Here is a 24,592-nt window from a genome sequence, read left to right as displayed (position 1 = left end):
AAAAAAAAAAAAGAATAATTTCCAAACAGCAGAGTACAGGAGAGTGTTCGAGTCAAGGACAAACCTCTTTCAATCCTACAACCCCGACTAGCCTCCCGATAGCCGTCACGTAAGCGTGATTCACCCCCACCATGCTGAACAGACTGTGAACCTTCAACAAAGATGTTCGCTCGACCAGCTGGAAGGGTGCTGGATCGATGTGACACCTCGAGAAATCCACCTCCAACGACATTTCGCTCTCCTCCCATCGCTTCTGATCCTCTGCCGACATATCTATCACCCTTTCGCGAGGCTAATAGATTGAACAAATTATTTCCACTCAACCAAGTTACGAATTAGAAATAGGATCGTTGTAAATCGTACCAGTTGTACTTTCTTCGAGGTGGCAGGACTTGGCGCCAGCATCGGAGTGTGCGGCGGTACCTCCTGACTGTCACGCCTGACACCAGCACCGGCCCCTATCTCTGGATCTGGATCCACGTCTTGCAAAGTGGCTGACTTGCGGAAGATCGCCTCGAAGGCAAGACGGATCCTGAGATTGAAAATATGATATATCTTTTTTCCGTAGTATCGGATTTTAGAACTGTTTGGAATTGCTTAAAATTTGTTTTTACCTGCTCTCCGCACCGGTCACGGTTGTGTAAGGAGTAGCTGCAGGACTCACCAACGGGCTGAATCCTTTCAACGTGAAGGAATTGGTCTTCTTCAAGATCGATTTCTTCGGTTGCGAGCCAAATATCGGGGAATGGTAGGTGTGCTGGAAGAGAGAGAGGGAGGGAGAGAGAGATAGTCGTGTAAACGAGAAAAAAGATGTCATACTGGCGTGCCATCGCGCGTACTTAATTGGATAAATGTTCGTAATTGTGTTCATTTACGTCATTTACGTGACTCACGTGATCAGGAGCGGCACCGTTGTTCGGAGACATCGTTAAATCGTTAGCACTTTGCCTCTGCATCTTAAGAATATCCGGAGCAGGGATCACTTCGAACCTGGACGGCCTCCTCGTCCTCTCCTGATCCCTCAATTGTCGTTCCATTTCCTCCCGCGCCCTCTCCTCGGCCTCCTTGTGCCACTTTTGAGCCACCTGAAAGAAAATTCCAATCGATGAATTCGATCGGGAGGAAAATTTCCAATTGGACGATCGAGTAGCATAGTTGGGGAGAGCACCTGCAACCTCCTTTCACGCCCTATGTGCTTCTCGATCAGCTTGATTAATTCCAATCTCTGGATGGATCCAAGCAGGATCATCGAGTCGGGATTGTCGACAAGGGGGAAACCGCGAAGCTTGCGGTTTTCCTTTAAAATTTCCTTCAACTTCTGATAGGAGATTCCATGCCAGATATACTTCACGTCACGAACCATGAAATCTTCCACGTACACGTTGTACATTCCTGCAACATACACGCGATTCTCGCGTAACAATTTTTATTTCCCAGCTCGGTCGCGGGGCGGGGAGGAGACGCGTGTTTCGACGTTCCTCGTTATACCTACCTCATGAAACTTCCTTCTCGGGAAGCTCGTTAGAAATAACGGAAGAAAATAGAAAGTTTATCGAAATCGACACGAGATGGAAATTATCAAGACACGGTGATACCTGAACTGGATGGCAACAGGTCTGGAAGATAGGGCAGCTTCTTGATCAAAATGATACTGTCGTATATGCTGGGCTGAAGAAGGGCGGCAATGGCGTTGCTGATCAACACGGCGATCATAATTGGGACGATGTGAGTGATCTGACCGGTCATCTCAAACACGATAACGCTCACGGATATCGTATGAGTCACGGCACCGGAGAATGCAGCTGCCCCAACGGTAGCGTATCCTCCTGAAAAAACGATTGTATTCTGGAGAGAGAGAGAAAGAGAGAGAAAGAGAGAGAGAGAGAGAGAAAGAGAGAGGGAGGGAATTTCGAATCGATTCGAGAGATCACCTGGTACGATAGGCGTTATGATACCGCCGTAACGAACGCCGTTTGGAAACCACAGAGCCATGGCTTCGCCCATGGCTCTGCCCAGAGCGGCGCCAATCTTGAACACGGGGATGAAAATTCCCGATGGGACGGGAACCGTGGAGCTTATGATCGAGAAGATGAACTGGAAGCAAAATTGTCACTTTTTCCTTTCGGCGAAAAGGAGAAATTTGTTTTCTTTTCTTTTTATTTATATTTACCGTGAACGCGACGAAACCGATCAAACCGATGAACACGTCGGTATACACGGTGGACCAATGCTTCACTATGTTCATTTCTTCAACCCCCAACTCTTGCTTGGTCCAAGTGAAGTTGGTGAACAAACCGTACACTTGATCGTGAGTGTTCAAATCACCGGCCATGAACTGGCCTAGTCCCAGGGGGAATGAAACGGACGAGACGAGCAAGGAGACGATTCCAGGGTATAAGAAGCGACTGGAATAATAATTTTCAATTTTTACTCCCAGGGCTGGGATGAGAATAAATTGCGAATTATTCGCGCTCACTCACTTTTTCTGCAGAAAGCTGTTCATACTTTTGTTCTTTCTCATGAAGATCACGTATTGCCTGTGCAGCCAAACGTAGAAAGCGCCCCCTATACCGCTGCCGACCCCGATCAACGCGAACACGAACAATTCTTGGGGGTCGAAGGGGAAGTCCATGGTGAAATTTGTCGCGAACATCGCCGTGATCGTTTCCTCTCGTTGAAACCAGATCGCGAGCAGGCGGAACATGGTTGCCCCGCAAACGGCCGCGAAGAACCCCCTCCAATAATTTCTCACCGCGAAATAAACCGTGGTTACCTCGATGCTGAACAGAACGCCGCCGATAGGGGCCGCGAAACAGGCCGCCACCCCTACGGCGCATGCCGCAGCGAGCATCTCGCAGTTCCTGCTCTCGTTCTCGTAGATCCCTTGGAAACTCGTCACCAATTTGGACAGAAGGGTGGCCACTATGCTCGCGATGTGCACGAATGGACCTTCCTTGCCCAGCGGTAGACCGGAGCCCAGGGTCGCGGTCAGACCTATCACCTGTTAGACATTACGCTGGCTCTACACCGATGCTCGAAATGCATGCAGAGCGGAATGTTTCGAATGTTGGATCGCTTTCTCCTCGAGAGCGCAAGCGTGTGGCGAATCGAGTTTTTTTCTTTTTTTCTTCTTTTTTTTTTTTTCTTAATTTATTACAACCGCGGTTAACAACGAACGAATCGGAAGGGGAGGAGAAAATTGATACCGGTCTGAAGAAGAAGAAGAAGAAGAAGAAATCAAGTCTGGTTTCTAACCTTCGCCACGAGCGTACGAAAGGTGAGATACTCCTTCAAGGCCACCCCACGTAGGATCGTTTTCATCTCCGGAATGCCGGATCCTATGCTCTGCGGTGCAACGATGTGCACGAAGCCGGCGCTGAAGAGGATCAGGCAAACCGGCAAGGACACCCAGGCGAGATATTGAAGCGCCGGATGGTGAGTCAGATCCTGATAAAGCCATATCCTGGCTGGTGGAACAAGCGATTAACGGTTAACTCAAGGATCTCCTCTTGTCCCCCCGCGCGAAATGGATTAACGAGCATTTGGATTAATGGCGTGGAAAATTGCAAAACGAAGATTGAATTTTGTAAAGGAGGAAGGTAGGGGAGAAGAAGAAGAAGAAAAGATCGACTTCGATGCGAACAATTATTGTACAACTACGAAAAAAAAAAAAAAAAAGAAAAGAATAGGGAAAAATTAATTGGAACAAATATTCTTCTTTATTCTATATATATATGGAAATTAGAAATTATGGATATATATTGTTATCAAACTGACCGTTGTTACACATAGAAATGCCACGGTCCATGGCATAACTGATGAGCGCCATAATTATTCCAAGAAGGGCCAAGAACACCCAATCCTCCCCTAACCTAGCTCCCGTGTGCTTCCACGCGAAAGCCAATAACGCGATCAACTTCCTGCAAAGGGGTCCTCTTCTCGACTTCCGCAGATCCTCCTCCCTGCTGTCGTATTTCCGCCGTGTTTTCTCGTACTTGAGCTTCCGTGCCTCCTCTTTTGCGTATTCACCCAGATCCTTCGTGTAGCGACCATACATCTAAACGCAGCACCATTTTTCATCGACTATTCGAATCTCGCATTTTTTTTTTCTTTCTTTCTTTTTTAACGCGAACTTTTTCGGAGAAAACACGATATATATTCTTTTCTTTCGATTCGATACGAAGCAAAATTTATCAAGCCAATTACCATATCGGATATTATATCAATAACAATTTTAGATTCGTCAATTATCGATCGAACGAATTACGAGAATTAATTTTCTGGATATTTCCAAGTCGTTGAGAAATTGGTGGCTCTCGTCTATTCAAGGAGATCTCTTTCTTGGAAGTGATGTCACGATCGATCGTAATACCGAATTGTCCAAACGAATTCAATCAACGAAATGATTCGATTCCATTGTCTTTGATCGATCGTCTCTCTCCGAAATCACTATTTTCGATTTTGATCTAACCAATCAAGATTTCGCATTCCATCTTTCAACGAGTTCAGATAAAACCGACAATCGATCTCGTTCGTGACTTATCTGACCACGTTGAAACCACCGCTCTTTACGTGCATTATCATGCAATCGTAGCAAAAATCTACTCTGCCCACTTATGAAATTAATTAATAAAATTGCAAATTTCGTGCTGATTTTTCGTTTAAAGGAAAAAGAAAAGGAGTGTAGTTGCAGAAAAACTATGAAAAACCATTTTCAAAAGATATTATCGATACGCGTGAAAAGAACGAAAAATAAATATTCATCATATCGATAATTGTTGCACGTGGACAACACGATAATAGACGATAATAAATATCAGAGATAACGGAATTATGCGAAATTTTAATGGAAACAATTGAATGATACGTCGTCGAAAGCAAGGAAAAAAATAAAAAGAATAGGAGAACGATTAATCGATTAATCGTAAGTTACAACTTACTACGTGACGCGAGACTAGTCGGACTCGAACTCTCGAAACGAAGATAATCCGACGAGAAAGCGGCGCGGATTACAGTACGAGTGAATCGCGAATCTCGTCTCAAACTAGGCAACAATGAGCAAACAATTTGAGGCGCGAGCACGAGATTACGCGCGACTACGGGGGTTCGATGACTTTGATTAGCGATTCGAGAGTACACAAGGCGTATCGATTATATTATATCGATTTAAGAGGTGGAAAACAAGCGGGGATGGAGAAAGAGAGAGAAAGAGAGAGAGAGAAAAACATTGGATCGAATCTGTTGGACGGAGAAAAATCTCTTGTTATTCTTACACACTTACGAGATACTCATCGTTACAGACGAAATAGGCTCTGTTCAGAACGAAAGCCGGCATGAAAATTGGGTGAAAGATCTTTCCAAGTTGTCCTGAAAAGCCGAGATTCTTCCCGCGGAATCGGCCGATTAAGTCACGGACCAGGCATTCTTCGAGTACAGAAAAGATTTACGGGTCACCGTCGGCCTATCGCACATTTTTCCCCTCCCACGCTCCGTCAACTCGATCCGACGACGAACGAAACGAGCTCGATCGATCGATCGATCGTCCAGTCTCTCTTTCCGCCCAACTCGAATATATTTCCGATTCTAATTCATCGAATTGCGAAAAATCGTTGCAATCGTGTCGCCAACTATCGCCGTACGTTCCGTAATCAGCTCACAGTTTGCCTCTTGGCAAACATGAATATCAGATATTTCTGGCGACCAGAGTTTACCGCAAACTGTCCATTACGTTTTTTAATGTTTTTCCGCTTTAACGATTGTCAGGGTCTGTTCGTTACATCACGAGCCGTTTAATCGAAATAACGCGGACCAAGGTTTCCTCGGAGAAATTTAATTCTGTCGTTTGCAGAATTTAGTAAAATTTCACAGTTGGCCGTTAATATTGCAACCTTCGCGCGAGTCATCCGCCATCCGTTACTATTGTTTTCTTTCCACTTTGGCGAGTGCCAGGATCCATTTGTTAAACCGAGAGTCAACAGATGAGTCAAAACGACTCGCAGACGGATTACCAAAAAAAGACGTCTACGATTCGTTTCGCGCTTCCCCTTTTAATTCGAGCGCACGTCCCTTCGGATCCGTCCATTCCCCGAATATTCTTCGCTCACCATCTATCGTCGGATACTCTCTCTCCCCCGAACACAACTCCCCGATAACTTTTATATACACGTTGTTGAAACGAAACTCCAATTCCCCGGTTGAGAAGGTGCACGCGAATTTGCAGACGAACGACAACTGAACGACGCCGTTTTCCCTTCCCTTCCTTCCAAACTCGAGCCGCGATATTTGTTGAAATTTGGCAACAGTCAAAATCCTTATTTTTAGCGGTGCCCACCATCGGTCAACGACGATCCACTCCATTGTCTGTCATCGATTGAAAAACGACCCCGTTCGGCCGTTCCCTGAAAACCTCAGCCTGAACCAAATATTGAGAAATTCATACCGGGCGAATTACGATCGGAAATTGCGTTCCCTCCCCGAACGAAATCTCCCCGCGCGAGGAACGCGCATTTCGCAATCGCCGAATACCACTCTCCGCGCGTACGCCTCTACCCGTGTTTATCGTACACGGAGAGCTTTGGAAACTTCTTGGACCGCGAAAACCGGACAGAAATAAACCGGCAAATTCAGTTTATTCGGTTTACTACGAATTCTACGATTACGTGTAGTGGTCGTTTACTACTTGGACGCACGCGTTATTGCACATCGTCGATCCGTCGGATAACGCACGCTCGAGCCAACGCTCGAGCAGTGAGGGTTAAGGGTGTGCGAGTTGCGCGAGGGAAGGGAGGGCGTTCAATTCGAAGCGATTCTTTTATTCGAATGTATCGGAGGAGTGAGAGTCTCGGGTTTTTTCTCTTCTTTCTTTCTTCCACGGAACAGGAATAAAGACGGAGTGTGGTCTGCGCGAAGAAAGGGGCGTGAAATAGGGGCGAGAACGAATTGAAATATAATAGCGGAGATCCGAGCGAGGCTGGATTCGACGTCGACGACGACCACGCTCCACTGGCGGCCAGCTAACCCAATTTTTATTGATCGATTTACGACTCGATTAACGGATAGTTTCTGGACATAAACAGCAGGTGGGAACGATGGAAAGGTAGGGAAGTTGAAACGACGTATTATTGTTATTATTACACTTACAATCGGATTTCACTTTTCACCTTTTTTCTTTTTTTTTTTTTTTTTAGGGTCATGGCACCTGTGCGTGTTTATTGCTAAATTATCTTTGAACCGCCTTGGAGCGTGTAATTTTAGAATCTAATTTTGAGACGCGCAATTACAATTTACTCTAATTCTTATTTTTAGATTTCTATCGGTGTTCCATGATCGTTGTAGCCGCTGTTTCGCGTTGATCGCATGAATTTTCCCCTTTGTCGGGAAATTGATGTAATTTCCAGAACGAAAATTCTCGAAGGTAACCGCTCCGAGACGAAGTAGATAAACGCCCCCGCTTGCTCTAGCATTTCCTATGTGACACATTTCCAAAGCACGCGCTCGATATTCCAACGAACGACGTTACAAACGCGTCAATTACGATTTTTAAAATTTAAAACCCACTCGAAAATTTAAAATTAACTTAAATTAATCGATCCTATCTGCTTCGTGAAATTCAAATTCAAATAATAATAAAATAAAATACGAATTCGTTCGTATTTATTTAAAACTCGAAGAGAAATATCTATCCAATCCATCCAATCTGTCTATCCTCTTCAAGGGAAGAAAACGAAATTTTGATAAATTCAAAAGTAGGGAAATTAATCGCGGGGGGGAGGAAGAAAAGATTTCGGCCGAGATCGCGGAAAAAACGAGCGCGGCATAGCGATGCAGACGCTGCACCCGGAAACGGTGCATCTGCATATCAGAGGCGCGATATACGTGTATGCGTGCACACGTATCGGGATGCTGGTGTCTGTACGCGTGTCGAATCGAAGCTGCATGTCACGTGAGGGGGATCAGCATGCTGGTCACGCGTGTCGTATAAACGTAACGAGTCCTTAAGCGTTCATTCATGCAGATAAAGGCATTGTTTAGAAAGGCGTCGCTGCAATGGTCGGCGTACCCTTTTCCGTTTGTTGGATACCGTTGCCAATTGAAACGCGTTTACGCGGAATCATCAGAATTTCCCGCGGACTAGGATTCGAAAAGAAAAAAAAAAAAATTGAAAGAACGAAACGAACGAAAAGAATAATTTTGAAACAATGTGAATCAAATACCATCTAACGCCGAATTACGTTTAAGGTCCAAGCACGTTTGATCTCGTATTTATGGAAGAATTTTCTACCGTGAAAATTGTACGTGCAAACTCTTTCTTATAAGCATGTAACGATGCAACGTGTAAATACGTATCTGTCGACGAGCATCGAAAACATTTCTCTTTTCTATTATCATTACTATTATTATTATTATTACTTTACTTTTAAGGTGTCTCTAAAAAAGAGAGAGAGAGAGAGAGAGAGAGAGAGAAAAAGAAAAAGATGCATCGTTCGTCTTGGAAGCTGCAAGTTTGTCGCGGCTCGATTGCGCTCGATCGTCCCGATCCCTCGATGCGGAATTTCGTGTCAAGGTCAGTCCACGTGTGCCGCGTGAGTCTGACATTTCATTGACATTTGTGCGAAACCCGTTTCGTTTCGCGCGGCAAATTCGTCGGATATTTTGTGATCACGTGAGAGGATCGCAACGCGCGGCGATATCGCGGCAGAGGTTCCAGCGGCAAGAAGCTGTTGGTCGTCCGTTCGATATCGAAGGAGGACGGAGAGGTGCCGACAGGGATCGTGACCCGTCGTATTGCGAACGCATTCGTCTTCGAATACGTTACCTCTCCTGCCCGCTTGGCAACCGTTCAAAGGTCGGCCTCGCGTCACCGTCCCGCGTAAGAATTCGTGGAAAAAAGAAAAGAAGAAAAGAAAAAAGGAAAAATTCGAGCGATAGCTTTTCGATCGAGCTTGATCTCAATCGATGAATTTATCGAAGCGATTAATTTCGAAACGTAACAAGGAGAATTATATCGATCGATATAGAACGAAAATGGCGAACGTATCGGCAGTCGATCCGTTGTATCGGCAGGCGCCTAAATCGTCTGGGTTTCGTCTGGGCGCGACCGCGATTTAATTATAAATCTGCCCTGGTTCAACGGCATCTGTTCTGGCTGTATCGTTTCCTGCCTGTATTCGATCATACCCGATAGATTCCGGGTAGAATTTCGGGCGAATTTCCATGGATCGAGCGACGGTCGAGGGAAGAATTCGAATGCGAAGCTCCTCTCTCTCTCTCTCTCTCTCCTCCTCTTGCACGCATGCACGAGAAGAGAATCTGCGTCACACAAGATGCGATGACAATCGACGCATGCGATTCAAACGAAACGGAAACTTTGCTTACGATGGTGTTAATGTAATCGAAGGGATCGAAATCCTGTTGCTCCTCGTCCGCGTTCGGCGGAGGGCACGGGTAAAAAGCTTGCGAAGGCCTGAACGGGGCAGGGAGGAGAAAAAAAAGAAAGAAAATATCCCAATTAGAGGAAAGAGAACAGGGCGATTAAATGAAATCGCGATATCGTTCGCGCGGACTGGAAAGTTGGTGGCGGAAGGAAAAAACGGATTGTCGGGTGTACCTGTGCGGCCTGTTTCGACGATTCGCCATCAGCCTGCTGAATTCCTCCCATTCCCTGTCCACTTCCTCCTCGCCACCGTCCGGATGGTAGTGAAGGGCCTCCTCCAGGAGTTCCTTCTTAGCCGCTTGACTCGCCATTGTTCGACTCGGTTACTTGGCAACTTGGCGGCTAATTCCGACCGAGAGAGAGAACTTGCTATCGTCTACGTCGCGGCTCGATAATCGCTATCAGTCGCTATAAATTCCTGTCGCTCAAAGTGCAACTTCGAGCATGGGATTCCTCGATGTTGGGGGATTACGTAATAATAACCGCGGAATGGAAATTGCGAAGATCATCCTCGAAATCGCGGTGACGTTCCCACAACTTTTTAAACACAGCAATATTCCGGCCCGTCGATCCACGAAGGAGAGCGCCCGCGCCAAGGAATCATCGTATCCCTCTCCTCTCCTCTCCTATGGGACAGATATTGCTCGGAAGCGAGAGGACGCGAAAGAAAGAACGGTGGTTCGTGCTTCGTCCATCCACAGGATCTTCCCAGTCGATGTATCGTTTAGTTGGAACCGAACGGATAACTTTCTCCCTCCTTCTGGAGAAATGCTTTCTCGAGGATACGTGGAGCTTACTGACACTGACACTGACACTCCGCGGGGGGAAGGATGGAAAAATCGGGAGAAAAAGACGCGTTGAAAGCAATTGAATCCGTAGGCCGGACCGTCGCACACGAAGCAAATGAGTCACACTGACAATGAGAAGAGAGAAGCACCGTGGAGCGGACCTGAGATGGGAGGGCCTGAGCTGGTGGTCCAATTTACAGACTCATTAGCCTCGCTCCGACTGTTGTCGACGTCGTCGCTCGCGATTGTCCCCCGCGATATATCGCCACTGTCTATTGCCGCGGACACCTCTGCGAGTGTTGCTACGGGGACACTCGCGATCGCCATTTTTATGTGCTCGCCTCGAAATTCGTTCGAGCCATTCCACATATTTCCAAATGCTTCAAAATGTAGCGAGATTTTTATTCGGACACGAAATTTCGAAAGCGAGCTTTCTTTCTTCCTTCCCCCCCTCTCTGCCTTGTTTTTATCCACGCGAAAGACGATCCATCGAGCTCTAAAAAACGAAACTGAACGCGGAGAACAGATCGTACACGTTCGAGTCATGAAGGGATCATGGAATTTTTCTTTTTCTTTTCCTTTCTTTCGCTTCACGAGGAAAGGGAAAGTTTCGAGAGAGAGAGAGAGAGAGAAGGAAGGAGGGATTAGAGACGATTCAGAGACTAGATTTTTTTTTTCATCGAGCGTCGGGACGAGGAAAAAGTCGAAAGTCTTAGTCGGTGGTATTTCTAGTAGCGACTGTACGGTAGCCGTATACGGCAATTGGCCACTTCCCTCGACGAGGGCTCGTAGGAAGCTGCCTTCAAAGTCACCAGTTATCATTGATCAAAATTACCACGTAATTTGATGAATGGCTGTCTTATCCGATGCCGGCACCAACGAACTCCGATCGATCACTCTCTCTCTCTCTCTCTCTTTCTCCTCTCTTCACGCACATACACCTTCTCTCCTTCTGAGATCCGATGCTTTCGTCGCGCGCAAATTGAATTTTTCGATTACGAGAAATAAATAAATAATATATATATATGTGTGTAAATAATCGGAGAGAAAATACGGAGCGAAATTATTTCTTTCTTTCTTCCTTTTTCCTCTTTCTTTAAAATTAATTCGCACCGGGTTGTTTCGATAATCGAGTTTTTTAAGGAAATTAACACGTACCTTTCACTGCGAAAAAGTCGAGCTTAAGGATTTTTCAACGGATACGGATGATGGACGATTAACGGAGCACGGTAGAAAATTGTTCGTATTTATCGCCCTGGCTACGTTACTCGGTTATGAACACATCGAGCCGTAAATTCGTGTGTTTATCCTCGAAGAGCAAAGAGATAGCAGATAATGGACCGGAAAAGGATTGCCGACACGGTAAATTTGTCTAGACGAAGGAGTGTGTCAACATCGAGTAGCAATTATTAAACTCGCCGCGAAAAACTGTGGATCTACACGGCTATTTAATCCTCTCCCAACCATTTTTCACTTTTTGTCGATCAGAAAAAGAGAGAGAGAGAGAGAGAATCGTAGCCTGAATCCAGATCTAAATCAAAAGGGATCGTATTTAAATTTATTATTATTATTCGTATCGAATAATTGTTTGCGTTTCGTTTTATGAACGCAAGTCCTCCGCAAGTTTTCGCGAGTTCTCGAGAATAAGAAACGCGGGGAATCGCGGAATATCTTATTTTTAGAAATGAAGAATACCGAACAACAGTCGCGTTCACGGTGAAATTACAGTTTCAATATTCCATCCATGAAAGATGAATTATCACGTCGCTGTTAAATCGAATCGTGCGTTGGATCGCCTAAGATTTTTGTAAAAAAAAAAAAAAAAGAAAAGAAAAAAATATGAGACGCTAACGTATCGATTAAACATAAAACGAGAGAGGAACGCGCGCGAAAAATTTCCAAGATCTGGAATTCTTGGTCGAGTTGAGAAAAAAAAAGATATATATATAAAATATCGGGATCTTTTCGAGGCGACGATTGAACGAAGGTCGAAAAGATGTAGATTTTAAGTAGATGAATCTTCTTTTGAAGCGGGAGATTAATAGGACAATGGTAGCTAGATTCTAAAGATAACAAATTGCTGGAAGTGAATATCAAACGAAGCCACTTAACAAACCACTTACGTCAAACGGCAAAAATTCTAAGAATAGATAATGTTGACACATTATGTTACCATATATCATGGTATATAACGTGTATTGCGTAACAATCGGCTCGAGTAAATAAACAAATGAAACAAGCGTGAAACATAAATAAACATAACGAAATAATGATCGAAGAAGAAGAAGAAGGAAAAAGGGAATGAAATAATTAAACAAAAGCGAGGGAAATAATTTTTTCTAATATTTACTAATTTCGAGTATCACCATTAAACATTGCACGTCGGACAGACATTAATTTAATCGTTTTAATTGTTCGGTTGCCTCTTAAAAAGATCATTTTCATAGCGGAAAGGACAAACAAAGTCCATTGTTACGTCTTGCTGCTCGTAATTCAGCAAGACATTTTTAATCCTCTCCGTGAAAATTATCATCCTTATTTCGCGTAATTCCCTCTTTTGTTTCCCTCCTTCGTGGATCCGTCCGACTCTATTCTCCGACTTTTCATTAGCATTAAAAAACAAAACTGATTCGTTCTTTAAACATTCATCGTCAATAATTAGATAATTCGTCCGTCCGCGAAAACTCGTCTTTGAAAAATATTCGAAGAACGCCGTCTCCCGTATTCTTTAACGTCGAACGTTTCAACGTTATTACCTTTTAAATAGACGATAAAAAAAAAGAAAAAAAAAAAGAAAGAAAAAAAAAAATACAAATAAACCGAAAATTGAACGAATCCACGATAGATCCGCGGAAGAATTACTCGAGATCCATCGTGAATTAAAAGAGCGGTGGACGAGTGCCACCACGGATGTCCCATGGGTTCACGACCCCATGCCGGCATATTAGAGCGCTGAATTAGTTAATGCCAGTCACATGGCCGAGCAACGAAATTACCTTCTCGTGATGATGCGTCAACAGTGCATACGATCGCATTTTCGACAAGATCGTCCGCCCAATCGTTTCTTCCTGTTCAGCCCTTCTTCCTCGAATCTCCTTCTCCCCTCCTTCCTTCTTTCCTTCCTTCCTTCCTTCCTCTTTCCAACCATCGATTCCAACGCGGGTCAAATTTTCTCAGATTCCACTTCGCTTCTTTCGAAGGAGGAAGGAGAAAGATCGAACAATTGTGTAACAGTTGCGTGCGTTGTAAATAAGGTCTAGGACGAAGTGGTGCGGTGTAACCTGATCGAATCGCGCGATAGAAGACGCAAGATAAAGACCTGATCCAACCGAGATAACGTCTAATTAAATATTTCTAGGACAATGAGAGAGATTAATCGGCTCGTAATAATATATTCGCGTATCTTGGAAATATAATGTGAATCATCGCCAGTACCAGATTTATTATATTCTTCTTATCGCGTTATTTTCTCTCCTGTGTCACTCCGTGTTCACAATCGTGAACCGTGTTTTTTCCCCGCTGTTTGCTAGGAGGAGTGAGGCGGGGGGAAAAACCCTTCGCGCGTGTTATCGTTAGAAAATAAGAGAGAGAGAGAGAGAGAGAAAAGTAAGATAGCCGGAGGAGCACGCTTTTGCGACCTGCTCGATAACGTGGCAATAAACAAAGCGTTTCGATAACTTTTGAACCCTTCGCGACGCTCATCTGTCGCGATGTACTCCGCGAAAACACTCTCTCGTTCTCTTTTCGTTTATTTTCTATTCCCGTATCGATTGCAAAATATGTAATGGCGTATCCTCGAGCTCGATACTCCCTGTTTATCCGTTGATCTTTCCTTTTTTTTTTTTTTTTTTTCACCAATGATACCGATCCGTGATACGTGTGGGGACAGCGAAATAAATAGAGAGTTGCAGTTTATATTATACGCGGAATGATGAAATTTCTATTCGACATTTCTATGCAAAAGGCGAACACGGTGCGCCATGAACGAACGATCGGCGAGACGGAATACAAATTTCGACGATTATCTCTCAGTCGAGGTCTGTTTTAATCTATTTTCTAGTTTATCCATCTAAAAGTATTGCGATCGGCGATCAAATCTTTTTTTTTTCTTTCTTTTTACGATGAAAACGGACGAAGAGAATCGATCCAATCATCAAAAGAATGGCTCTGTTTTCATCCGCGTTACTGCCAAGAAGAATTTTTTTCTTTTTTTTTCTTTTTCCTAGAAATTATCTCGAAGGAATCAATTACGTTCGTGCGTTCCCCTTTTCCGAATAAAAAACAGCAACGATAACGAAGGAATCGAGGCAGACTTTAAGTCTGCGAGTCTTCCCCGATAACCCTGTTTACCGCGCTCCCAGCCAGAAAGAATCGACCACTTCTGATATTACCATTAACTTTTATTTACTTTCGATGGAAATAATTACTGCGTAGAAAAATTACTGTTGATCGTTTCCAGTTCAGACGGAAAAAAAAGAGAGAGAGAGAGAAAAAGGAGATAAAAAAGTAATTAAGTTAAATAGAGATTACGGAAAAACTTTAAAGAAAAAAATAGATATATCAAATTTAATCATCTACGGGAATGAAAAAAAAAAACAAGGAGACTAATCTTCGCGATATCAAACGCGTCCTTGCGAATTAATCGCACGGCAATATATCACGAGATTTTACTTAGTGCAGTAACGAAGTATCGTTAAAACTGATAAAAGATCGAATTTCTTCGAGTTTACATTATATCCATTTATATTATGCGATTCTCAACCAATGTATCTCCATTGTAGCTTCGTATTTTATATTTACGATCAGACGATATAATCCTAAAGATAGGAGAGGATCGCTTTATCCCGTCGTATCCTCGATTACATCAAATCGTCTCGTTTCTTCTCCACCGATGAATCTGGCGTTGATAATCGTGCGATATTACCGATCGGTAACAAATGAAATCGAGGTATCGCGATCAAGTCCAAGGTCGTTATGATGATGATGATGATGATGATGACAATGATAACGACGACGACGACGATGATGATGATGAATGATGATCATCGACCAACGATCAGACCGCAACACTGGTTATATCATCGCGAGCATATTTCCATTAAATCGACACGCAAGCTCAATTCACTGTGTAAACATTATGCGAAAATAAAATATGTTATTAACCGATGTTTTAGAACGAATAATTATATAACAGAGGCAATAGACAATGTGCAATTGAAAATATATTATGTATATTGTTACGTTTAATTGAAAATTATCATAAAATATCTTAATCAATTATAATAAAATATCACAATCAATTTGTTACAAAATATCTTTAAAATATTATAATATCATGATATCATAAGAGTCGTATCCTCGTGTGTGAATAAATATAATGATAGATCTTAAAATTATAAAACTATTAAATCATATTTTGCAAATAATAATAATAATAAGAATAAGAATAAGAATAGTAATAGTAATAATAATAATAAATAAACATGTTGAAATTCATAAATGATAGATAGGTTAAGAAGTATCAGGTTCTAATACTAAGATAGTTTCCTACTTTATTTATTTTTTCGGAACAAGTTGCATAGGTTTAACACCCATTTTTTCCGCGAAATCTCTGGATAATTTCAATTGATTAGGGTGATACGAAATCCCACCCTCCCTGTCGACGCGTTTCATGGCATTTCTTTCCGGGTCCCCGGGTATCAAGACAGATTTGTTCTCGGTGGGAGGCAAGTTTCTCAATTGCGTCAACAGTTTGGCCAACCTATCCTTCGATCCAGTTGTAAAAGCGTCGGGATTTATAGCTATGAAACAGTGGCCAAGATTGGCAATTTTCGCCCTGTCCTTCCATTGCCTGATGTTAGGCCCGAAATCGCTACCGGACAGAATTCCACAAAGCACCTCGACCATCAAAGCCAATCCATACCCTTTGTAGCTCGAATTCTCTTCCACACCTCCGAGTGGCATCAAACGGCCGGCATTGAACGCGTCTTGAGCGTTCGTCGTAATTTTCCCATCCGTCCCGAGCGCCCAACCCCTGAGAATCGATTCGTTCTTTCTCATGGCCAGCTCGATTTTTCCAAACGCCACGGCTGTCGTGGCCATGTCCAACAGGAACTTGTCGCCCCCCGACGCACCCATCCCCAGAGATAACGGATTCGTCCCCAATCCCGAGATCCTGCTTCGCGTCGGGGCCATCAATGGACTAGTGTTCGAGCAGGTGAAGCCTATCAAGTCTTTTTCGATCGCCATTTGGGTGTAATAACCGCATATCCCATAATGATTCGAGCCACGAACCGTGATCATTGAGATGCCGTACTTCTTTGCCTTGTCTATCGCGAGCTCCATGCAATATTTACCGATCGTGTGCCCCAATCCGTTGTTCCCGTCGATTAAAGCTACCGCCTGCAAATAGATTTCCACCGTTGCTCATTTTTTTTTCCTTTTGAGGAAGAGAGGAAGGAAAACGAGACGAGTCACGTTACACACACTCGTCTGGTGTCGTTTCAATGGAATTCGACTTTTTAACTTTTAATTCGTTTCTTGGATAATGGCGATAATGCGCTTTCCGTTACATCTTAACGCGAGAAATTCCGTTGAAATTCCACTCAGACGACAGTAGAGGAAAAATCGGATTTTCAAATCGTTGCACGAGTTGTAACACTTTCCAACAACGAGATTATGTACTACGATTATGTTATGACTGTTCGATTGCAAACTGCGTCAATTCTTTTTTAAGAAAAAAAAAAATGACGCAGATATAATTTTTACGAATCGCGAAGAAGATGAATCGAATAAATCTTCTTCTCCGAAATATCTCGAAACATCTGGAAATTATTGTTAAAATTTGCATAAATTGCATACATAAATTTTAACCGGTTTTTAACCAAACGACTAAACGAACAATTAAACAGCGTCACGAGTTTCAATTTCGCCCGATGAAGATTACGATAATTAGATGGAAAGAAATCAAGAATCGATCGTCCACAACCCCATCAATTAGGAAATTAGGTTACTTATTTCGTACCTGAAAATCACTAACGACCCTCGGTTTCGCGGAAGGGTCGGTTATCCCATTTTTGATACTCAACACGTAAGCTTGCATTCTGTTCATTCCATGACTGAAATGGCCACAATAGTCGGAAGTCATTAAGTGATGGCCAACGATATACCCATCCTCGGGGGTTGTTCCAACCTTGCATAAACAATCGGAGATAAATCTGATCACCTCGTTCTTAGGTACCACCATGTTAGAATTAAACGTCGACGATGAGGAGGATGACGATGACGATGATGTGGACGATGTCGATGATGTGGACGATGACGACGATGTGGACGATGTCGACGACGTCGACGATGACGACGACGACGACGACGACGACGACGTCATTTTACTCGTCCAATCGAATCTCTTCAACTTGGGCACACGATTTTTTAAGATACTTGAAAGATTTCTGTTCAGTTTCCACATCTTTTTCTTTTTCTTATTTCTTCCTTATCGAACGACTTTATCGATTAATTCAATTCTCTCTTCGAGTAGCTAGCGTAGCGCTTAAATATTTGATCGACAAGATAGGCTGAATCGTTATTAATTACTGCACGTATTCGATATACTCAACTGATCAGCAGCAGGAAAAAATGTTAATTTTATAAGTATAAATTACCACCTCTTATCACGAGTGACTTTAATAGAATCATGTTATTAAGAAAATTGACGATCCTCGAGATTGATTTAAACGTAATTCGCTTTTATTTTAACCTATATCTTCTCTTCCAAATTATATCTCTCTTTTGATTGCTAATCGCGTGAACTTTACGTTGTATCGTTCGTGTTGCGCGCCGATCGTTTGAATTTGCCGCTTCGAGAAAAATTTCTGGTCAAGACTACTCCTCTCGCTCGTCCATTTCCTCGTTTCGTTGCTACGCTGTTGGAAAAGAATCCTTCGATTGTTTATCATCCATCCCATATGTATATATATATCCATTCTATATCCATCGATCAAAAATGAAAATTCTTCTCGAAACTTTTCAAGCTAGATCGTAAACTCGTTTCTCGATCATCATGTCATCAAAGTTTCGCGCGTACACATGTGCGACGATCTCATAATTTATGGATCGCGCTACGTAACTTTCATCTATCCAAACAATTATCGTTACGCTACAGCTTTGAGAGTCGAATGTTTGCGTCACCAGTCTTTATTATATTGGCTAGACTGGCTGACGTCATCAAGCGGGAACGTTTAAACATAGAAACATTTACTAATCGTTAATTATTACAATTTTCTACATTTTTTTTTCCACGTCAAAAATATTGCTAAAATAAATCTTTTCCTAAAGTTTCGCGAATTATCCACCGAATTTTTTACAAGTTGAATTAATATTTAAATTTTTTTTTGTTCCATTTTTATTTATTTATTTATTGATTTTTCTTATTGATTATTTCAAATGTTAAATTGAAAATTGAATATTGATCAATTAAAATCAATTTGAAATTTATCTTATTAATATTTAAAGTTTAATTTGAACTAAATCATGTAATTGTATAAATATAAAAAAATATACGAAAATATCATAATACATTTCATTAATTATCTTTGCCGATTACATTATTCCATATAAGTTAAATTTTAAAAAGAAAGTACTATCTATTTTTGCATTGACAAAACAAGCTCTATCTACGATAACGTAATCACGTATTTTAAAATCACTTTATGAAAAACTTTTAAGTTAGAAATTCTTATTATGCATTATCTATTCAAATATTATTTTCCAAAGTAAATATTTCTTAGAATATTTCTCTCGTCATAGTATAATCATCCACCCTTGAATCATACAAATCGAATCATCTTTATATCTAACGCAAACAACAATGTTTTTACATAATTAAAGAAGAACTCTATCTAATATTTGAACCACAACCGAATATCTCAACGAGAATTTTACAGAATCCCCTATTCGAATCCCAAACGGAGGAATAAAAATAATATTGTTTTTACATTATTAACAAACAAAAGAAGAATTCTCCTAGGAACGCAAACAATTCTCAATCGGAATTCTCAATGGAATCCCTTATCGAATTCCAAACAAAAGGATAATTCCAATATTGTCTTTACGCGTTAAAAGAAGAATTCTATTCTCGAGTCGCAAACAACTATCGATCAGGATTCCACAGAATCCTTAGCCAAACCTCGAACGAACAAACCACGATTAATGCACACCTATGATCGAGGGACTCTCATATCTCTAAATCTTATCGTTTATCGCTCGTTCTTATCATTCTTATCCGATCCATGACGCGCAACGCAAAGCCTATTTATCGAGCGGTTTAAAAAACAATTACGCTCAGGACGTCGAACGAAACTATAATACTAACGGGACCAAGCATCGAGAAGGAAGGAATGTGGACGATTCCACGTGCGAAGGGGTCGTAAAGAGAGAATAATTTCACAGATGCGCGGCCAACATCGCGAATAAAAGTTACGCATGCCTCGTATATAGCATGCGTAGCGGACAAGCTGCAAGGCAAACCGGCTGGCTGATCGAGCCGCAGAAAAATCGATAATCGACCCCTCCGTTTCCGCGTCGCATTCTACTTACGACACTTACGCAATCCCGCGTGTTCGAATATTCGGCGTGTTCCGCCACGTTCGCGTAATTCGAACACGATGCAAGACACTTTTGCATCGGGGATTCCTTTCCTCGTCCAAGCCGCGTCCAACCGTGGAAAAGGAGAAAGAAAGGTGGAATGGATCGCGTGCCACAGGGAAAACGATGCCTCGGTGTTGCATGACGTTCACCGAGCTATCGTTTCGCTTCCTGAAAAACGAGAGCCTTACGCGTGGAGTGGAGGAAGAGTCGATGAAAAATTGCATTGTGCTCCCGAATTTTGGAACTTTTTTCCCAATTTTTTCGCAACAAGAAGATTCACGGAGATAAATGGATGTGAACCAGATATGGAAAAGAGAGAGATCGATGAATTTTGACGTGTTGAACGTTAGGGGGGAGGGAGGAGGGGAGTTAAGAGGATAGATATCGAAATAGAAAAGCGTATAGGTAAATTGGAAGGCTAAGTTCATCGTTGGCTGATATCACCTGCGCATCGCTATAGTCAACCGTCAATATTTGCGTTCCAGTTATATATGCGAGGTCGTTATATATAAACTTACGTTTATATACAATCGAGTATACGTAACAACAAAGTGGTTGTACCTTATCGCTCGTAAATTAGGTTGGCATAATAGGCTAAAAATTATACCGATCATTTTCCATTCGATTCGTATCGACGAACGCAAAAAAAAAAAAAAAAAAAAAAAAAGAGAGAGAGAAAAAAAAAGAAAAAAAGGAAAAAGAATGGTAAAAATTCTTGCCATCGAGAATTGACAAGTTGATGGAGGTTAAAATAATAACGAATGCAAAAATATCGCGGTTAGAGGGGAATTATCATCGAGAAACTTTGATACGATGAGGACCGTTATCAACTTCGATATTTCATCAAGGACGTCTTAGATGATAGAAACTAATCACGCCGATAATTAGACTCGTAAACTTTCGTTCGTGTAAATTTCCCACTCTAATGCATCTTGAAAACCTGTTAAACCACCGACCTTGGCTCAAATACCGTCTTAGCATAAATAATAAAATTTTATGCATATCATTATGTATATCATTATGTGATTAAACGAATTAATTCGCATTTTCTTTTTAACGTGTCTCTTTAAACCAGGAAAAATTAGCTCTATTGATAAAGATAAGATTGATGAGAAAGTCCAAATTTCTAGATCGAGATTTGCCGAATCGATGTACTGTGAACAGATATAAATGATAAATTTAATGATATATTTTTGAACGCGGATGATACGCGATTAGATCGATCACGTACTATTTTTTTTATTGTTGGAATTTTATCGATATTTTCGCAGAGTTGGCGGCTCGTGCCTGGAATGTTTAACGCGATATAAGATTGATTTACAATGGATAAATGTATTAGCAGATGGCTAAGAAGTGGGGATAAGCGTGACTCAATAAATAGATCTCATCTTTCGATGCAATTAAGAATCAACTAATTACGATAATAACTCGATCTCTCGATGGTGCAAGTTTTTCCGGTTTTCGATTACAATTTTTCCAATTTTTACCGCGTAAAATCGAATTTCCCATCTTCTCTCGGGCATCGAAATCGAAATTTATCGAGAGTTAAAAATAAAATGAAAGAATGAAAAAGAAGAAAAGAAAAATGATACGGTTCTTGATATATTACTCGTGTCAAAAGATCATGCTACAGAAACTGTTTGTCTTGTATCAATCTTACCAATTATCGTTGTTTATGATTATCTTAACGCATAAGTTGTCATATCTATTTGAATAATAGCCACAATTTGTTTAGAAATGTTAGGTTAAGTTATTAATATCCCTTACGTCTTTTGCTATTGAATGAAAAATGAATTTAAACAAGCTTCTCTCGAGACGAGAAGAGACTCGTAATCGTATTCGAGGGAAAAGATATATCGATTAGCTCGAAATATTTATAAAGCGGATATAATTTCATAGAATATGGAAGAATCTTAAACACTCCTGTACAATATCTAAATCGTGAATACAAAGAACGAAATATAATCCTGGAAATATTAAAAAATAAAATCGAACAAACGAACTATAATATATAGATTTTAACGATTGTAATAATTACCGGTATTATTACGGTGATTATTCTATTTTTTTCCTTTCTTTTTCTTTTTTTCTTTTTTTTTTTTTTATCAGTCCAAAACCTATCAATAAGGTAAATCGTATTTCATAATCTCGATTCGATATCGCTTCGCACTAACAAATCGAAATTATCGACAATTAAAAAAGCGTGTGCTTGAGATTACATCATACATATTTGATCAGTTTGCGTTTTTTTTAATGAGCTTGATTGCCTTGAAAAAAAAAAGATGAATATTGCGTTTGTTTTAAAGTTTGTGTCAGAAGAAAAGACGCTACTGAATAGATGAAAAAAAAAAAAGAAAAGAAAAGAAAAGAAAAAAAGAAGAAGGAGAAATCATTTTGCGGAATTTCGAACGGAATGTTAATCGACGTTAATAGAATGACAATGTCGTTAGTGCAATCCTTGTTTGAGTTGGAAACAAACCAGGAAACACTTGAATCAATTAAAACGTTTATATTAAAACGACTAATGTTTCGAGTCGAGAAAATATTAGAAAGAAATCAAATCGTAAAGGGGACAAAGAATTCTTGATTGAACGGTATAAGATGCGGTAGGAATACTCGTCGAGTATTAAACGAACCAGTACAGGGATTAAAGTCAATTGATCGAGTAGTTGATTCATGATGAATGGGTTTACTACATCGTAATAAACTATCAATGAACCGAAGTACGTTGAACGTAGAGCGAATAAAATAGAAGAAAATAAATTATTAAATAATCCAATTACCCGATTAATCCGAATGTGATCGTAAACAGATTCGAAGTAAAATATAAATGGAACGCAGAAATGGTAATCAATGAGTTGGAGAAAGATCAATTTCTACGATCACGGGTCGAGCAAGAAATTTTCTACCTAGTTGCATACCTATGGAACAGAGAGGGGGGAAAGGAAAAAAGAAGAAGATACTCCGAGAGAGCTCCTCCAACCAGGAGGATGTAATTTACCAGTTTTTGTTTCTCTTGTCCGTCTGCCAATAACTGTTACGGAGAAATGACTTTTTATTCGGCCCTTCGGCGGATAGCAGTATCGTGAACGGTAGTCCACTCTGTTCCTCGCGATAAATATTAAAACGCCGATTCTATGAATCGATATCATTAGAAAGGAGCAAAAAAATGGACTGATGTTCGGCATTTCATCGGGGGAGATACTTTATTATATGGAATAACGAACGTAAGGATGGAAAATATTCCGTTCCATCCGATTTGTTTCACCAAAAATGGATTTATATAATGGCGATCGTTGCTGTGTTTCGTCTTGTTCGCAACTTCTCTTTTCGCGAATGGCGAGACAACGAGACGAGAAGAGATATCGAGAAATGGCAATCTGCCCCGGTATTTTGCACAGGTTGTTTCGAAAGTGACGCGACCATTCGAGGACGCATTGTCTTCGCGCTTGCTATAATACAAGGTCTGAAAATTCGCGACGAAGTTGGCAGACTAGACAGACGATTACATTGCAAAATCACGCATAAGAGTAAAAAAGAAAAGGACGATATCGCTTACACGGGCCACGTATTTCAGTGTTGGATAAACTTCAAAATCATGAGAAAATAGCGTGATTTTTTTATTATATCGAATAAGAGCGATGATTTATCGCTCGATTATTAGGAACATATTGATTTAACGGATGATCTGAATTGAATTTTTAAATTATATAAACAACGACGCCTTTTGTTGTAAACAGATCTATATCTGAACGTAGTTTAATTTTAAATATTATTAATTTATATTGTTATTTACTCGTTGATTAAGTGGACGGCAGTCAATTGAAACTGCTTCCACTCGATCTACGTACTTCCGATAAGAGATATTAGGTCACGCAGACATTCTCACGGGTTCTTCGTACAAACAAAATTCGCTATAACACGAAAAACGATTTAATTGTTATATCAGTGTATTTTTTTTTTCGTGATGTTTCCTGTGTTACGAATTCTTTCCTTCGTGTTACGAACTATACCTGGTGATGCAATTCGTGTAATAATCCAATAGCTCGCAAAGCTAGATAATAAACATCGAGGCTAGGAATCCCGCGAAACCAGAACAAACACGCGAATCTGCTGATAAGAGATAACCTAAAATTCGATGGAAAAGCACCTGTAAACGCTTTCCAACGCTTACCTCAAACTGCGAACACCGATTTTATTTAATACGACTCTATCGTAGCACGATATGTAAACATACGTATATATACATGCTGTCGCGATTCAATAAATTAGCGAAAGCTGATCGTTCAGGTGGTGATCAGCTGACAATCAGCTGAGTGTGGATTGGTGCAAGAATGCGTGGGCACAGTATTCAAAATGCACACGAGAAAGTAAAAAAGCACGTGGTGTATCTGTCCCAGACACTAATCGCGTTCCCAACCGAACTATTCATGGCTAGCGGCGCATCGTGGCCAAGAATAAACATGAAAATTGGTTCGCAACCCTTGCTTGGCGTCGCTTTTGCCTCGTTCTTTATGCCTCGTCTAGCCCTTGTTATTGTGATTCAACTTGTAACGATAATAATTTATCTTCTCGATTGATCGTTCGAATAGACGATTGATTTATCGTGTTTTCTCTTGAAAAATATATAAGAACTAGTCATCAAAAAATTAAGAGAAACAAAATTGTAAATGAAGGAAAGTTTGAGAAATAAAACGATAAACGTTATGTATTTAATAAAATGAAC

At 41.1% G+C, this 24,592-nt stretch overlaps 3 protein-coding genes across 12 annotated transcripts in view; 1 reads left to right on the top strand and 2 right to left on the bottom strand.

Annotated features, from left to right (window-relative positions):
• LOC108000158 (chloride channel protein 2) overlaps positions 1–24,592 on the bottom strand; it is a 29,079-nt gene that overhangs the window by 2,114 nt on the left and 2,373 nt on the right. The window contains exons 1-13 of one of the 6 annotated variants that reach the window (XM_062084632.1): positions 9,608–10,366; positions 9,376–9,463; positions 3,778–4,057; positions 3,256–3,467; positions 2,481–3,001; positions 2,171–2,405; positions 1,932–2,094; positions 1,596–1,826; positions 1,169–1,392; positions 894–1,085; positions 615–757; positions 364–532; positions 65–292 (exon numbers count right to left, since the gene is read on the bottom strand). In XM_062084632.1, the coding sequence (XP_061940616.1) occupies positions 65–292; positions 364–532; positions 615–757; positions 894–1,085; positions 1,169–1,392; positions 1,596–1,826; positions 1,932–2,094; positions 2,171–2,405; positions 2,481–3,001; positions 3,256–3,467; positions 3,778–4,057; positions 9,376–9,463; positions 9,608–9,744 (2,823 nt within the window). In that variant the 5' untranslated portion in view covers positions 9,745–10,366. Of the gene's footprint in view, positions 1–64; positions 293–363; positions 533–614; positions 758–893; positions 1,086–1,168; positions 1,393–1,595; positions 1,827–1,931; positions 2,095–2,170; positions 2,406–2,480; positions 3,002–3,255; positions 3,468–3,777; positions 4,058–5,281; positions 5,417–9,375; positions 9,464–9,607; positions 10,367–11,379; positions 11,502–13,217; positions 13,355–24,592 lie in introns of those variants that run through there. The other 5 variants (XM_062084636.1, XM_062084637.1, XM_062084635.1 and 2 more) reach the window with 5 other exon arrangements.
• Positions 6,718–24,592, top strand: part of LOC107998718 (neuronal synaptobrevin) — a 38,887-nt gene continuing 21,012 nt past the window's right edge. For 4 of the 5 annotated variants that reach the window (XM_062084659.1, XM_062084657.1, XM_062084662.1 and 1 more), the window contains exon 1: positions 6,718–7,096. In XM_062084659.1, coding sequence (XP_061940643.1) covers positions 7,089–7,096 — 8 coding nt within the window. In that variant the 5' untranslated portion in view covers positions 6,718–7,088. The remainder of the gene's footprint in view (positions 7,097–24,592) is intronic. The other variant, XM_062084655.1, reaches the window with a different exon arrangement.
• LOC107998755 (uncharacterized oxidoreductase YjmC) lies at positions 13,359–24,589 on the bottom strand. Its single transcript, XM_017058187.3, has 2 exons — positions 17,246–24,589; positions 13,359–16,623 (listed from the first exon to the last, which is right to left on the bottom strand). Exons 1-2 carry the CDS (start codon positions 17,687–17,689, stop codon positions 15,778–15,780), a joined length of 1,290 nt encoding a protein of 429 aa, XP_016913676.2. The 5' UTR covers positions 17,690–24,589; the 3' UTR covers positions 13,359–15,777.

The sequence above is a fragment of the Apis cerana genome, linkage group LG14, assembly GCF_029169275.1.
Source record: "Apis cerana isolate GH-2021 linkage group LG14, AcerK_1.0, whole genome shotgun sequence".
NCBI classification, from domain to species: domain Eukaryota; kingdom Metazoa; phylum Arthropoda; class Insecta; order Hymenoptera; family Apidae; genus Apis; species Apis cerana.
Note: the sequence above shows the minus strand (reverse complement) of the source record. Positions and strands in the feature narration are given on the sequence as shown.

Bases quoted from the DNA above. Each gene is read 5' to 3' on its own strand.
- LOC107998755 (XM_017058187.3), bottom strand. From the start codon at position 17,689: ATGTGGAAACTGAACAGAAATCTTTCAAGTATCTTAAAAAATCGTGTG. The intron at 16,624-17,245 runs GTACGAAATAAG...ATCTATTTGCAG, and splicing joins GGGTCGTTAGTGATTTTCAG to GCGGTAGCTTTAATCGACGG.